The sequence below is a fragment of the Alexandromys fortis genome, unplaced genomic scaffold (genome assembly GCF_014885135.2).
Source record: "Alexandromys fortis isolate MF-2015 unplaced genomic scaffold, M_Fortis_MF-2015_v1.1 scaffold_10, whole genome shotgun sequence".
NCBI lineage: Eukaryota > Metazoa > Chordata > Mammalia > Rodentia > Cricetidae > Alexandromys > Alexandromys fortis.
The window spans coordinates 5,846,567-5,861,250 of NW_026067895.1; the positions used below are offsets into that span (position 1 = coordinate 5,846,567).

Below are 14,684 nucleotides of genomic sequence, written 5' to 3' on the forward strand. Positions count from 1 at the left end.
AAAAAAAAAAAAAAAAAAAAAAAAAAAAAAAAAAAAAAAACCTGCCTATAGAAAACTGTTATAAGTAAACTTATTCTTCTGGTCTTATCATTTGGGTCATGACTCTCCTTTACTCAAACCAGATGCTTAATCTTGCAGGACCAGAAATAGGCTAAAGACAGTGAGTTTTTATTTTTAAAAAATGGATTCTGAGTTCTCCGTTTTAATTTTGATGCATTCCCATATCCATCCACCATATAGCTTTCTATTGGTTGCATAACGATAGGACAGTGAGGTATAGAGTGTGTGATGAAATAGTCATTAGATGGGAGGAACCTAAACCCGAATATCATCATCATGCTATTATATTAACCACAGGCCTCATGCTAGCTTCAGCAGCACATATACTATATTAGCATGATACAGAGAAGATTTGCATGACCCCTGCACAAGGATGACAGGTAAATTTGTGAAATATTCCATATTTTTAGAAAGCCAAGAGAAAGCAAACCATCAGGTGAAGAAAACTGTTTGAGACCAGATAATGGAAATAGAAGCAGTAAAGAAAACACAAATTGGGGGAATTATGGGAATGGAAAATCTAGGTAAACAGGCCTTCCTTAGTATGCTAGAGGAATTGTTCCCCAAGTCATCGAAAGATAATCTAAATTCATGAGTGCTAAACTTAGTATTTACAGATTACCCCTCAAACACCCTTTTAATAACCATACTTCTGATACTGAATACAAATGCTTAGTAAGGTAGTAGACAAACTGTACTGTTTCAAGAATAATGGCCACATTTTTCTGCACACTCAGTGTGCACACAGCTGTGACATCTATGTCAGCAGCTACACATTTCAGGTCCCAGGATTAAATGGACCAAATTGGAATCTCAGGGTGCAGATGGTCCACTCTATTCTAAACTGGACTTGTTTGAAGTTCACTTATTTTATCTTGAAACTCACAAGTGTCTCACATTTTCTATGTGGCACACATGTCAAATGTGCACAAGATGGGGTTAACTGTGGTCCTAGAAGACAAGCCAACATGAAAATGACTACAGCATTCTAGTCCATTCCAGTACAGCCTTTCAGCTTCTCTACGTTCTATCACAAAGGCCTTTTCTGTTCTAACCTGTGAACAGCCTCCCATTCACTCTCTCCACTTCCCACACTCTCTTTAATGATACTAGTTTGATTGTCATGTAATTTATCTTATTACATTCCTGTGCGTGTTTGCAAGTGCTGGCTTCACCCACAATCCTAAGTGCAAAGAGCAAAGCTCTCTCGTTTTCAAGGTCCAATATTTTCTGGAAAGCCTTCCTGTTGACATTTCTCCTACTCTAGCTGAGACAGCTCTTCCCACCTTTGCTCCTGAAACTCTTTTTCCATACACAAGGTCCTATAAGCAAGCACATTTACTTCCAAAATCTTACACATTTTTCAAGGCCTGTTTTATTATAACAACTTACCTCTATAGTCACCAGACACCTAGCTCAATGACAGACCATAATAAAGACCCTGCTAAGCTACAAGAAGGAAGGCAAGTTCTTTATAACCCTAGTTACTATAATACTTAAATATCGTGGACCCTGCTTTAGGGATAAGGAAGGGAATGTTACCTTATTCTAGTGATCTTTCCTTAGGCTACTGAAACACAACAGACTAGAACCAATATTTTATTCTACATCTGACCCCCACATTCAATTTTCTCAGCAAGGATGTCCAACAGCACTGCTTTGTGAAATAGTCAATGCTGTTAAGTCACTCCACATTGTAGCCAACAGTGTTTTTTCAGCCTGTGGGTTACCTGTGAGAGTGCATTTTATGAGAAGCTTTTGTCTCCATTTTGAGGGAGAAAGATGACTACAGCATCTAGGTGGACCAAAGAACTCCTCCATATACCACCTGCCTAGCACAGTCTGAGGAATAACATAATCCTAAGGATAGAAAGCAAGCCGTCTTGTACATATACCAGGGAGAATTGAAAGTGTGTAGCCAAGTAGGCATAGTATAATCAAATCAAGATAATCACAGAAAGAACTTAACAGGCACCCAGAAAAGAGTGCAACACCCTTGACTGGATCACAAAAATTGATGGACATCTAAGACTGCAATGCATGGCCTCTGAACAACTATGGTCTGATACCCAGTGTGTGTGTCAGGTGCCATGGACTCCTTGGCTCAGCTGGGCCCCTGCTGTTGTCCAGCCCACTGGGCGGCCATCCAATTTACATGCTTACCTATATGAACTGTTCTTTTCTGTTTTAGACCCAGTCTGGCCTTTGATCTTGCAGTTGAGCTTTGCAGCTTCTCTCTTCCCCCTGACTCCAGCCACTGCCCTGAAGCTCTGCCCAGGCAAGATTCCTTATCATTACAGGTTCTTTCTAAACCACCTCTGAAGCTTCTGAACTCTGCTGCAGACTCTTTAACTTACATTCACTTAGTAATCCATAAATGCATATACAGTGGTCCAAATACGTTTACTATGTGATGTGTGGTATGAGAATTAATGTTAGTGATTCATCCTGGAAGAAAGAATTCACAATCTCCTCAAGCAGACGACTAAGGTAGGTGACTTTTATACCAAATTGCTTTCATTTGAATGGATAAATCTTGTGAATTCATTGCTATTCAATACAGTTAGACATTATGGAAAGACACAAATATATTCGTCTGTGACACATCAGTCTTGTATGGCTTATTCTTGTTGATATTTATACAACAAATAATACTGTAAATAGTTCTTTTCCATCATGTAACAAACATTTTCATTAGCCAACATTATAGGTCTAATAAATTTTTTTTTTTTTTTTTTTTTTTTTTTGGTTTTTCAAGACAGGGTTTCTCTGTGGCTTTGGAGCCTGTCCTGGAACTAGCTCTTGTAGACCAGGCTGGTCTCGAACTCACAGAGATCCGCCTGCCTCTGCCTCCCGAGTGCTGGGATTAAAGCATGCGCCACCATCGCCCGGCCTAATAAATGTTTTTGATAGCATTTTTGTAGTATTTTTTTAACTTCAAGGTTCCTGTATTGTAGACTTTTATTTAGAGGCTGGCATTTTTAATATACTTTTGAATTAAACAGAAAACAGTGACCAGATTAACTGTGATTTACTATCATCAAACCTTGTAACCTAGGGGCATAAAGTATTACAGTTTGAAGTCAGAGCCACTGAAGAGAAAATAAATGTATTTATTCTGTCCCCTGCCCCACCCGTGTGATACCATGAAAGGCATGGTTTGGCCTGTTGAGAGAAACATTCTGCATAAGGATGGAATCTCCAAAACTTTTAGACTGTGACCTAATGAGTAAGTCTGGCATATCAGACTTGACTGTGAACTTTACCAGGTTAGAACCGTCCTCTAAGCAATGCTAGTTACTCTTCATTAGATCTCTCACAAACTGTTTGAACATCAATAATTCTAACAAGACAATTTGCTTAATGATTCCAAAACAGGACACAGATATAGGAAGGTGGCTGTGAAGCCAGCTCTTGCTCATCACTAACAATTTTCTTATAGCAGTGGTTCTCGACCTTCCCAGTGCTGTGACCTTGTAATACAGTTCCTCGTTTGTGGTGACTCCCACCATAAATGTATTTTTGTTGCTAGTTCACAACTGCTACTTTACTGCTGTTATGAATTATACTTTAATTATACAGATATAAAAACACAGATATAATTTAATATCTGTGTTTTCCCGTAGTCTTAGGTGACCTATATGACAGGGGTTGTTTGACTCCCTCCACCCCACAGGTGGAGAAGCACTGTCTTCGAGGATTTATTTGTCCAGTAAACCAGAAAGGCATAGTGACTTGGCCTGCAGTTTGGGTATTAATTACTTTCCTTGATCTTTCTATGAGAGAGGCAGTTGTCACTAAGAACAGAACAGATCAGTGCTCACTGGCAAGGCTGCTCGGATGGTCACCAGTTTTCTCATCTGTGGCTTCGGAAGCAGGTAAACCTCACTGACTCCCCTAGCAAAGTCCTCAGCCTGCCTGACAAAGATTCTAGTGAATCCAGGTAGAGAGTTGTTTTCCTGATGGAACTAACACCAGTATCAGAGCAAAATGTCCCATAGAAGCTAAATATTCAAGGCCTCAATGTTAAAGCATCAATAATATGACTTTTTGTTAATTTATAACTACAGACACATAGTCTTCTTTCTTAGTGTTATTTTATTGTCAAGAAGAAAGCATAATTAGTTGACAGATGATGTATAATATTAAAGATGTGTTACAATTTTTATGCTGTGTAACATTTATTTAGTAATACAAAGATGTGCTGCATTTGTATTCTTCTATGTTGCATTTGCTTAACTCTGTGAAGTTGCTAACTTTGCCTGTCTAAAACACATGAATAGTCTAATAAATAGATGAATGTTCATAGCAGGGAAGGAGAAAGGATAGGCAGGGCTTGCAGGCAGAGACAATAAATAGGAGGAGAAATCTCAGGGGAAAGATGAAGGAATGAGATCCAAGGGGCCAGGCACCCAGCTACATAGCAAGCCAAGGAGTAAGAAGTAAAGAAAGACCTATGGGATAAAGATAAAAGCTCAGAGGCAAAACAGAGGTGGGATAATTTAAGTTAAGGAAAGCTAGCCAGAAACAAGGCAAGTTAAGGCCAGAAAGAATTTCTGTATATTTGTTTGGGAACTCAAAAAAGCAAAGCGCCAAGAGCCAAAGAAGTATTAAATTTTTTTTTAAAAAACTACAGTCACCTTAAATATGTTATTATATTAAAACTCTTAAAACCCCATGCTAAATGCTAATGCTAACCCTTAAGAAAAGAGACAAGCATTTAAAAATTAATACTTCTTTATGCTACAGTAGACTCAGAACATCAACATTTTGAACCCAACCTCCCTATTCTAGATTCGTGAGTAACATTAGAAAAGCTAACATCAGATCTATAGCCTGTCAGTTTTATTTGTTTATTGTTTCTTGATATTTTAAGTTCTTGTGTATTACAGATATTTACTCTCTACCAGACATATATGAGGCAAATTCTTATGCCAAGGACAACAGAACATTTACCCAACTACCTGAGCAGCCATGTTTTCATGTCTTTCACTGAACTTGCAGTGGGCTGTGATCTCAGAATGGTGAGAAACAAAGACTTCATGTGTGAACTGGACCTGCGGGTGTTGGAAAACTTACCTTGTCCCCTTCTTCCACATGGCAGATGACCTCCTCAGTTGCTGGGTTAATAACAGGAAATTTCTTGCCACTCACTGAGTCATGCCATTCATTGTTGATGAAGATCTGAGGGGATGCAGCAATGCAGACAAAAAGCATTTAAATACGCAGTACGGTGAAGGGTTTCATAAACTGGAGTTGAGGTATTGAGTGTTGCCCAAATATTATGGGCCTTCCCCTGTCTAAAATATGCTCACATGTATATCATTTAACACCTAAATAACATAGAGCTTAGACAACTGGGAATTTAAGTGTGTGTTACTAGGACATAGTAACTGGGAGAGTTACACATAGATCCTAGAAAAGGGTGGGAATTTCAGTGTTTGAACTCAGGTTTTATTAAGATACTGTTTTTATGTGCATTTGAATCCATTCCTTCTTCTATATAATATGTAATAGGGCCATTGTGAGTAAGCTAGGAGAAACCTTGTGGCTTATTCCATGTGCACAAAAAGTACTATTAACTAACACCATGTTTTTGAGCATGGAAAGTATTGCCCCTCGATAACTTAAACTCTTTAAAGACATGCGCATTTTATTTACACATAGTGTGAGTTTCAGTGGAGCACATGCATGCAGGGGCAGGAGGACAGAGGACCTTGGCTGCCTTGGAACTGAAAAGTGGTTAAGGTGTGTGGAACAAGAAAGGAGAAACAGGAGCCCAAATCCCAGGAAACAAAATCCTTCACCCCTGAGATCCTTGGAGAACCCTCAGAACTTCTCTCTGATGAAGTCTCTGTCAGACAGGACATGATTGTGTAAGATAGACTGACAGAAAATTAGGAGAAAATGAATGATACGGTGGGAAACAGATCTGGGAAAAGTCGGGTAAATCTATTCTAGAAGTTAAAAATGATCCAGGAAAAATACACCAGGGCTAAGATAGCTAATGTAGACCATTCTCCATGAGCCAGCCCTGGCCTCAAGTGCTTCTTTACCAATCAAATGCTCTGACTGTTATTCCTCCTCCGGAAATGGAGGTCCTCCTCATCCTTTATCAATGATAAGAAGGCAGAGGCAGGTGGAGGTGACTGAGTGTGACAAGTGGCCCTGTTCCTTTCAAATGAGCTCTTCATGCTAAAGGTCTGTAGCAGGAATGGAGGCACATGCAGCATCTCCTCACCGCTCCTAAGCTGTTACAGACAGAAAGCTGATGGGTGCACTTGGACTTAAAGAGTTATAAAGGCTTCCAATACAAAAGGGTCTGTATTTTTTATAAAGAAAAAAAGAAATATAGTTCTCAAACACTGGGCTCCATTTTACCTACTCCAGTCAAAGAGGAACTGAACTAGGGGATGAGACCCGAATAGGTGAGGTGATGATACAACAATGGCTTGTTTTGTGTGCAGAAAACAAAAACAAAAATCACTCTGAAAGTTAAAATTATGCAAATCTCTGACTATACCTGTTTTTCTTTTTCTTATTGTTATTAGTCTGCTTGTTTGTGCCTTTTCTTGTGCACTAAACACTGTTCGAGTATGAGAAATTTTTCCTGGTCAAGAGAATAGAATCTCAGACCTAGACAGAGACATAACATTAGAGTTGGACTTGTTCAGTCACTTTGGACAGGGGACCACTCCTAGGAAGCTGGGATCCGCTTAAGACAAACTAAAGAGATCAGGAGAATAATGAGTCCTTTAATGAAATACTGTACTTTTTCTTCCCAGAAAACCCACTCCTAATGCATAAGTTTGGACCAAAGTACTGTAGGATAATAAATCCAATCGCTCTTCTGAATTATTTAGAAAAGATTAAATAAATTCCCCTTTTCCTCTTTCTATATCTCTTCTGAGAATGCTTTTCTTAACAGTTTTATCCTTTCTCCCAACATTTTGAACTTCCTATTCCTTCCCTGAAAACTTCCCGGCCCTCCATGTGGCTTTTTGTTGTCCATGTTTTCCTTTTCAGTGTCTGTCTGAATGATAAGAATGCCCGCTCCTCCTCCAGTCTCCTTCCCTGAGCAGCTGCTGAGGTTTCACATCCGGTTTGCCCTGAGGTTTTCCTTCTAAGTTCCAGTAATAGTCCTCCAGATTCCATTTCATGAGACTGAGAACCCCAAGAAATTACCCTGAATTTCTCGGACATCAATGCCAAATACCTCTTGTAATAATAGAGAAGAAAACTAAAACACTGAAGAAAAATAACACAAAAATTCAGACACTGGTCAAGCAAAGCAATTTGACAAATACTTCTCACCCTTGCCTTTCTGGTTTGCAACTAGGAACTTAATTAACAGTCATTATTTCAACCCCTCTTACGAGTGAAAATCAAATATAATTCTCCAGGGAATACAGTAAAGGAAGACACAGAGGGATAAAGAAAGCTCCCCATTGAGATTTAATTGCATCCATAGCTGGTGTCTTCCCAAGGTAACAATGCACATCAAATAATACAATGCTTAATAAGTAGACCACACTTACATAGAAAATCAAAATTCACTGAATGGTGTTGTTTATTATTAAGTAGAGAAGTGTTTGAACATCAAATAAATGTGTTCTGGACTTTAAATACTTAGTCTCTCCATTCTCCCTAGGATGTCTTTATGTAATGTTTCCAGTAAAGAAGTTTCAGTCTGGAAACGTCTATCTGTGTTAAGGGATTACTGGTCCTGCCTGCATTTGTACGTGGCGCTTTAAGGAATAGCTTATTTTTCTAATACTTTCACCTCATTTTTAATTAGTAAGTGCTAAATGAAAAAAAAAAACAGAGTAAAGACAGCTCACTTTAAAACTTCCTTGAGACACACACACACACAGTCTTAAGAAAATTCATAAATGACAAATGAAGAAAAGGGGGTGGGCTTTCTGATGACATAAATACATTTCTGTTTGAAATCATGCAAACCAAACTCTTCTTAGTGATTAAACTGTAACTATATAAACAGTGTGGAAAGCTCCAATATTATTGGAATTACTGATTTTTAGATTGTGACAGGTATTTCTTCCAAATGAGAAGAGGGTCAGAGTCTATAGAGTACACACAGTTTGACACCTGTGAGGTGTTGGAGAGTGTGCACACATCCTAGTTCATATATTCTCCTTTGTAAAAACCTAAATTGAAAGCATTTTCTATCCAAAAAAGCCTGGTGAAATCATGCCTAGGGCATGTCTAGCTGCTCATGGATCACGGCCAAGGTCCATTCCTCTCTAAGGAACTTAGCCTAAGTAAAGAGCTCTTAAACCAGGCAGTGCCCTCACTTCGGGTGTTTAGAAAAATGCAAAGGCTTCAGGGATTTGAAACCAACTACATTTGCTAACAAGGAAAACAAAATAAAGAGAAGGCATCAGGTCTCCTCACTAACTTTAACACTCTATGATTTCCTTGTTTGGGTCAAAACCCAGCATGATTCTCGCCGGAGTTGAACAGTTCCTCTCTCACTTTTGTTTTCTGCATCAGGCCATAACACGGCTAATTTTAAGTGATTATTCTAATAACTTGATTGGATGTGTGTCTGTGTGTGTTTGTGTGTGTGTGTGAGAGAGAGACAGAGACAGAGAGAGACAGAGAAAGTCACAGAGAGAGAGACACAGAGAGAGAGAGAGACAGAGAGAGATTTTTTTCTTAATTTTGGAATTCTAAGATATTTAACAGAAGTAGGCATGAAACTGTTCAGAAAGCAAAATCATGAGAGTCCCTCAGGATGAGCCCAGCCCAAACATCTGCTTTCCCTGACTGAAGATTTTCAAGCCTGGGTCAGATTTCTGCTCTTGTGTCTCTAAATATTTAGCAGTAAACAATAGCGTGGTTTTTTTTTTTTTTTTTTTTTTTTTTTTTCCAACAGTAAACCTGCCTGGAGAAACAAACAACTAATATTTCTATCTCAAAATAAGAAAAATAATTCAAGTCCTTTCAGGGGATTTGGCAGCAGCTTCCATTCAATGTCCAGGGTTAATTCCTCTGACCTTAACACTGTCAACAAACATAAAGCCATATTTCCCTCTTCCACTGTGCTATTTTGAGAGGGAGAGCCAGAGAGAGAGAGAACTTTCCATGAGCCTGACTCCTTCCAGTAAGTTCCTCTGTTTTCTCACCATAAATACTCACTGCACAGGGTTAATAGACCTGAGCAGCTCAAAGAAGCCCCAATTGACCATGCTTTAACCAGGACCCCAGGGAAAGCCCCACCTGCAAGTGTCTTTCTTACCTTGGTATACTGAATCTTCAAGTCGCTCAGTGGGGCAGGGATTTCAGGTTGTGCAGGGGAAGACATTGCTGGTTTGGCTCCTGGAACACTGGTGACAGGCTCAGCAGTCTGGTTCTGTTAGGGCATTTGCTCCTTTTTATCTACATGCACTAAGGGTCATTTGCATATTAGGATACAATTGGATGGGCAGACTCAGAGCAGGGCAGAGAGAACACTACTCCCTTGTTAAATCTAAGACTGGCAGGGAGCCTTTGCCTTTAAATGTGAGTCCTTAAGGAACCTGCACCTCAGCCCTGAAGTTCCATCTGGAGACTGCTCACTATTTACAGATTAATTAATTCACCAGGCCAAACTTGCCTGTGCTGAGAGAGTACTTGACCAGGAACTCTGGACACTCGAATTCAGTTATCACTTTTTACGTTTTTCATGAAATTTATGGTTATCATGTAACTTTCCCTTCCCTGATAGAAAGGAAAACAGGGAATCTGTTAAGTAAAGAAGATAAGGTTCTGTTGTCAATAGCAGCTGGGGGGAGAGGACAGTTGTAGAGTATTATTTTAAGATGTATTACATTTGTTTATGCTGTGGAACATTTGTTTTGTCTTAATTTATTAGATTTTTTAAAAAGTCCCAATCCAAGTTCCCACTCCATCCCCCGTCCCACTCCCTCCACACTTCCTCCCACCCCATTCCCATGTAATTCTCAGAGAGGGTTAGGCACCTTGCTTTGTGGAAGTGTCAAGGCCCTCCCTGCTACATCGAGGCTAAACTAGGTGTACATCCTAAGAGATTAGGATCCCAAAAAGCCAGTACATGCAGTAGGGATAAGTCCTGGTGCCACTGCCAGTGGCATTTGTGTATAGGAGGTCTCCTGATTTTTTTGAGTTGATTTTGTATTCTGCCACATCACTGAAGGTATTTATAAGCTGTAGGACTTCTCTGATAGAATTTTGGGGTCACTTATATACACTATCATATCATCTGCAAATAACAAAAGTTTGACTTCTTCCTTTCCAACTTGAATCCCCTTGATCTCCTTCTGTTGTCTTATTGCTGTTGTATGGAGAGAGTAGACAGCCTTGTCTTGCTCCTGATTTTAGTGGAATCGCTTTGAGTTTCTCTTCATTTAATTTGATCATCGACTTGTTATAAAATGTGTTGTGTTCCTTTATTATCGACAGCCAACACAGTCCTGCTTTTCTGGCTTCATCCGAGGGTTTGGTCAAGTTGCCTCCACATGGCGAAAGGGATCTTAGGATGGCTCTAATCTGAGGGTAAAAATTCACATGCTTGCAGTTCCAGTCCTGCCTCTTCATTGTTCGGCATTAACTCTACTTTTCTTGCCCTAATTTTATATAATTTTTTAGCTCTAACTCTCCGTCTCAATTCTAATTCCAATTCTCTGTTATACACTCTGCTTCAATTCATTCCTGTTCTAATTACTCTGCACTCTTTTTTCTTCTTCATTTTCCTACATTTTTATCCTTTTACATTCTTTCTCTTCCAATCTTATTTCTTCTCCATTACAAACTCCCAGGCAGATATACATACATACAAGCATACATACATACATACCTACTTATATGTATACATACACACACATACACATATTCCTCAATTCATTAACAACTTCTTAGTAATAAAAAAAGAAAGAAGAACAGAACACGTGGATTATTATATTTCTTAAGTGTGATTAATAATATCTAGACATGGTGAGTCAATTAATAGCACTTTTATCACCTGAATCCAAGGACCTAAACAAAAACAATTACTCTATTGCATCAAAAGCTGGTACAAAGTGTTAATTGCTATTCTGAATCAGAGCAAGAAGGTGTTAGTGAAGGAAGCTTAGGTCAACAGAGGTGCAATTGATCTCTTGAAGGACTATGATATAACAAGGACAGACACCTATAATACCAATCTAATTTGTCATAAATATATGAAGAACTTAGACCTAGGAGAGCTAGATACCTGCAATTCTGCTATGTGAAAGTTCCCCCTGTGAACACCCCACAAGGACTTCTGATTGACCAAACAATACTGTCAGTGAGTTAATTATAAATAAAAGGCTCCCAAGAGTTTTTTTTTTTTTTTGTCTGTTTGTTTTTTATTGTAGTGTGGGACAAAGGTTTGACTGTCTTATTTTATTTGCCAGAATTACACACTTTGGGGAAGAGGTCATTCTACTAACAGAACACAGGAAGATTGTACCCAACATATGAGGCATACATTGCTTAAGAGTCTCAAAGCTGGGTTAGAAGGGTAGTATCTTATCACACAAGTAAATTTAGTTAGAGGCAGCCAGCTACTCAAAAGGCAGCATTTTTCACAGGCCACGCCTATGTGAATTTATCATCCATCAGATGTGTAAATCTCTGGTGGGTTGGCCTTCCAAATGTCAGCTGATCTTCTGTGTAACCTGGTAGATCTCATGATTTTATGTTGTGTTTGTTTAACTCTGTTGAAGCTATGTTATTTTGCCTGTCTAAAACGCCTGATTGTTCTAATAAAGAGCTGAGCAGCCAATGGCAAGGAAGGAGAAAGGATAGGTGGAGCTGACAGGGAGAGAGAGTAAATAGGAGAAATCTGGGAGACTGAGAAGCAAGAGAGGGAGGAGGGGGCATCACGGTTCATCCATTCAGCTGCACAGCAAGCCACAAAGTAAGAAGTAAAGAAAGGTGTGTAAAACAGAGAAAAATAAAAGCTCCGAGGCCAAATGTAGATGGGATTATTTGAGTTAAGAAAAACTGACTAGAAATAAACCAAGCTAAGGCTGTGCATTCATAAAAAAGAACAAATCTCCATGTTATTTATTTGGAAGCTGGGTGGCAGCGCCCCAAAAGACAAAAGGGTAAAAAAACAACTAACTACAGAAGACCATGAATCTTCAGGCCAAAGCTGGCAGAATATACTATGTCCCAGGTTAGAATGCTGCTGGGGAGAAAAGTCCTCTCTCTAGACTGTCTTTAACCACCTTTAAAAATTCAGACAATCAGGTCTATTTCTAGTCTGGGTAATATCAGATCTTCAGAGTATCTTTGCCTTTTCAGTGGGAAGATAATTTTTAGTCAGAGGTCATGGTCACTCGTTGACCCTCAACGAGCATTACACTATTTGAAAATGAAAAATCTTTGAAAGTGAAAGGAATGTAAGATTTTGAAAGAATTTGTATTTGTGAATAATTATTCTAGGACAGCAGTTCTCAACCGGTGGGTACCCACCCCCTGCGAGGGGTGTCATGTATCAGATATCGTTTGTGCATATCAGATATTTATATTGCAATTAAGAAAAGTAGCAAAATTACAGTAATGAAGTAGCAATGAAATAATTTTATGACTGGGGGGGGTCTCCACAACATGAGGAACTGTATTAAAGTTTGCAGCATTAGGAAGGTTGAGAATCACTGAGTTCCACTACAGTCTAGGTGGTGTACAAAGAAAGACTGTAATTATCACTCCCTAACAGCATGAATTCAGAATGTTTTGAGCCTGGAACTTTGTAAAAGATCATTTTGACCTCCAATGTTTTCATTCTGAACACAATACTACTCTGTGTAGACTCTCCAGCACAAGATATGGAAAAAACTAGATAGCATTCTTTGGATGTTCTGGTTATTAAGAATCAACAATGACAAGCTTATTGTTCTCTCCCCTGCATGAGGACTTAGCAAGTGGCAGGAACCAGAGCTTGAGAACCTGTTTCTTTCCACCCTGACCGGAGCTCCTCATTTGGTAAACACAGAAAGGAATGCAGTTTATGATCGTAGACCTTACAAGATAAGGCTGAAATCTCACTCCAGGCAAAGCATCCCAGTCTGTTATTCATCCTTTTCATTTCTACCTTGATAACCATAATATGATCCCCACATAGGCTTGTAGTAAGAAGTCTGCTTGTTTGTTCCTGGCTGTTCAGCCCTGAAACAACCACACAGAAACTGTATTAATTAAATCACTGCTTGACCTATTAGTTTATGTATATTTTTAGCTCACTCTTATCTCTCATATTAATTTATTTTTAATATCTTATATTTTACCATGAGGCTCCTGGCCTACTGGCAAGGTTCTGGCCAGCGGCTTGCATCTTTCTCCTCTGGAGGCTCCATGGAGTCTCTCTGACTTCGACTTCTTTCTCCAAGCATTCAGTTTAGTTTTTCCACCTATCTCTATTCTGCCCTACCAGGCCCAAGACAGATTCTTTATTCATTAACAAATAAAAGCAACACATATACAGAAGGACTTCCCACATCATAGGAAAGGTCAGCTTGGTGTCTCCACATGAGTAGTTACACACATGGAAATTATGTTGAACATTTTATTCATCTGAGCAGAGAATGGCAAGCCTTTCTTAATGGAACAAGTAGGAAATATTTTCATCTTTCATGGTCATGTCAATTCTGTTGTAACTTAGTCTATGCTCATAAGAAGGAACAATAGGCAACACATGAATAAATGTGTGATTATGTTTTTATGTAGAATTTTATTTATTTATTTAAAAGAAAACACACTATCTTTTTTTTTTTTCATTGTACATATCAATTCAAGTTCCCACTCCCTCCCCATTTCCCATTCTTTATACACACCCTCCTACCCCACCCCCATCCAAGCCTCTGAGAAGGTAAGGCACAATGCTTTGTGGAGGGACCAAGACCCTCCCTTCTATATCTAGGCTGAGCAAGGTATACATCCAAAGAAAATAGGTTCACAAAAGGCCAGTACATACAGTAGAGATAAATTCTAGTGCCACTGCCAGTGGCCCCTCAGTCTGGCCCAGCCATACAACTGTCAAACACATTCAGAGGGACTAGTTTGGTCCTGTGCTTGTTCCTTCCTAATCCGGCTGGAGTTGGTGAGCTCCCATTAGCTCAGGTGACTGGTTCAGTGGGTGAACCCATCATGGGCTTGATCTTTTTGCTCATATTCTCATTCCTTCCATTCTTCAAATAGACTTTGGAGCTCAATCAAGTGTTCCGAAGTGTGTCTCTTCCTCTGTTTCCATCGGTTTCTGGATAAAGGTTTTATGGTGATATTGAAGATATTCATCAGCTTATGCTGGAGAGGGTGGGAAGTAAGGGGAAACACTCATCCATTTCTCATGGGAATGCAAACTTGTACAGGCACTTTGGAAATCAGTATGGTGGTTTCTAAAAAACTGGGAATCAACCTACTCCAGGATCCAGTAAATCATTCTTGGGCATATACCCAAAAGATGCTCAATCATACATTTGTTCAACAAAGACTTTTGTTCAACTAAGTTCATAGCTCCATTATTTGTAATAGACAGAACCTGGAAACAACGTAGAGGCATTTAAACAAAAGAATGAGTAAAGAAAAAGTGGCACATCTACACGTTAGAGGTAATATAT

At 39.2% G+C, this 14,684-nt stretch overlaps 1 protein-coding gene and 1 non-coding gene across 2 annotated transcripts in view; one reads left to right on the forward strand and one right to left on the reverse strand.

Moving 5' to 3' along the window:
* The window catches only part of LOC126510749 (aldehyde dehydrogenase, cytosolic 1-like), a 43,985-nt gene extending 34,509 nt beyond the window's left edge, over nt 1-9,476 (reverse strand). The window contains exons 1-2 of the mRNA XM_050157450.1: nt 9,323-9,476; nt 5,140-5,244 (exon numbers count right to left, since the gene is read on the reverse strand). Of these exons, the coding sequence (XP_050013407.1) occupies nt 5,140-5,244; nt 9,323-9,388 (171 nt within the window). The 5' untranslated portion in view covers nt 9,389-9,476. The remainder of the gene's footprint in view (nt 1-5,139; nt 5,245-9,322) is intronic.
* Nucleotides 363-468, forward strand: LOC126512986 (U6 spliceosomal RNA). Its single transcript, XR_007595221.1, has one exon. It is a non-coding gene; the product is annotated as a U6 spliceosomal RNA (small nuclear RNA).
* Nucleotides 9,477-14,684: the final 5,208 nt, after the last annotated feature.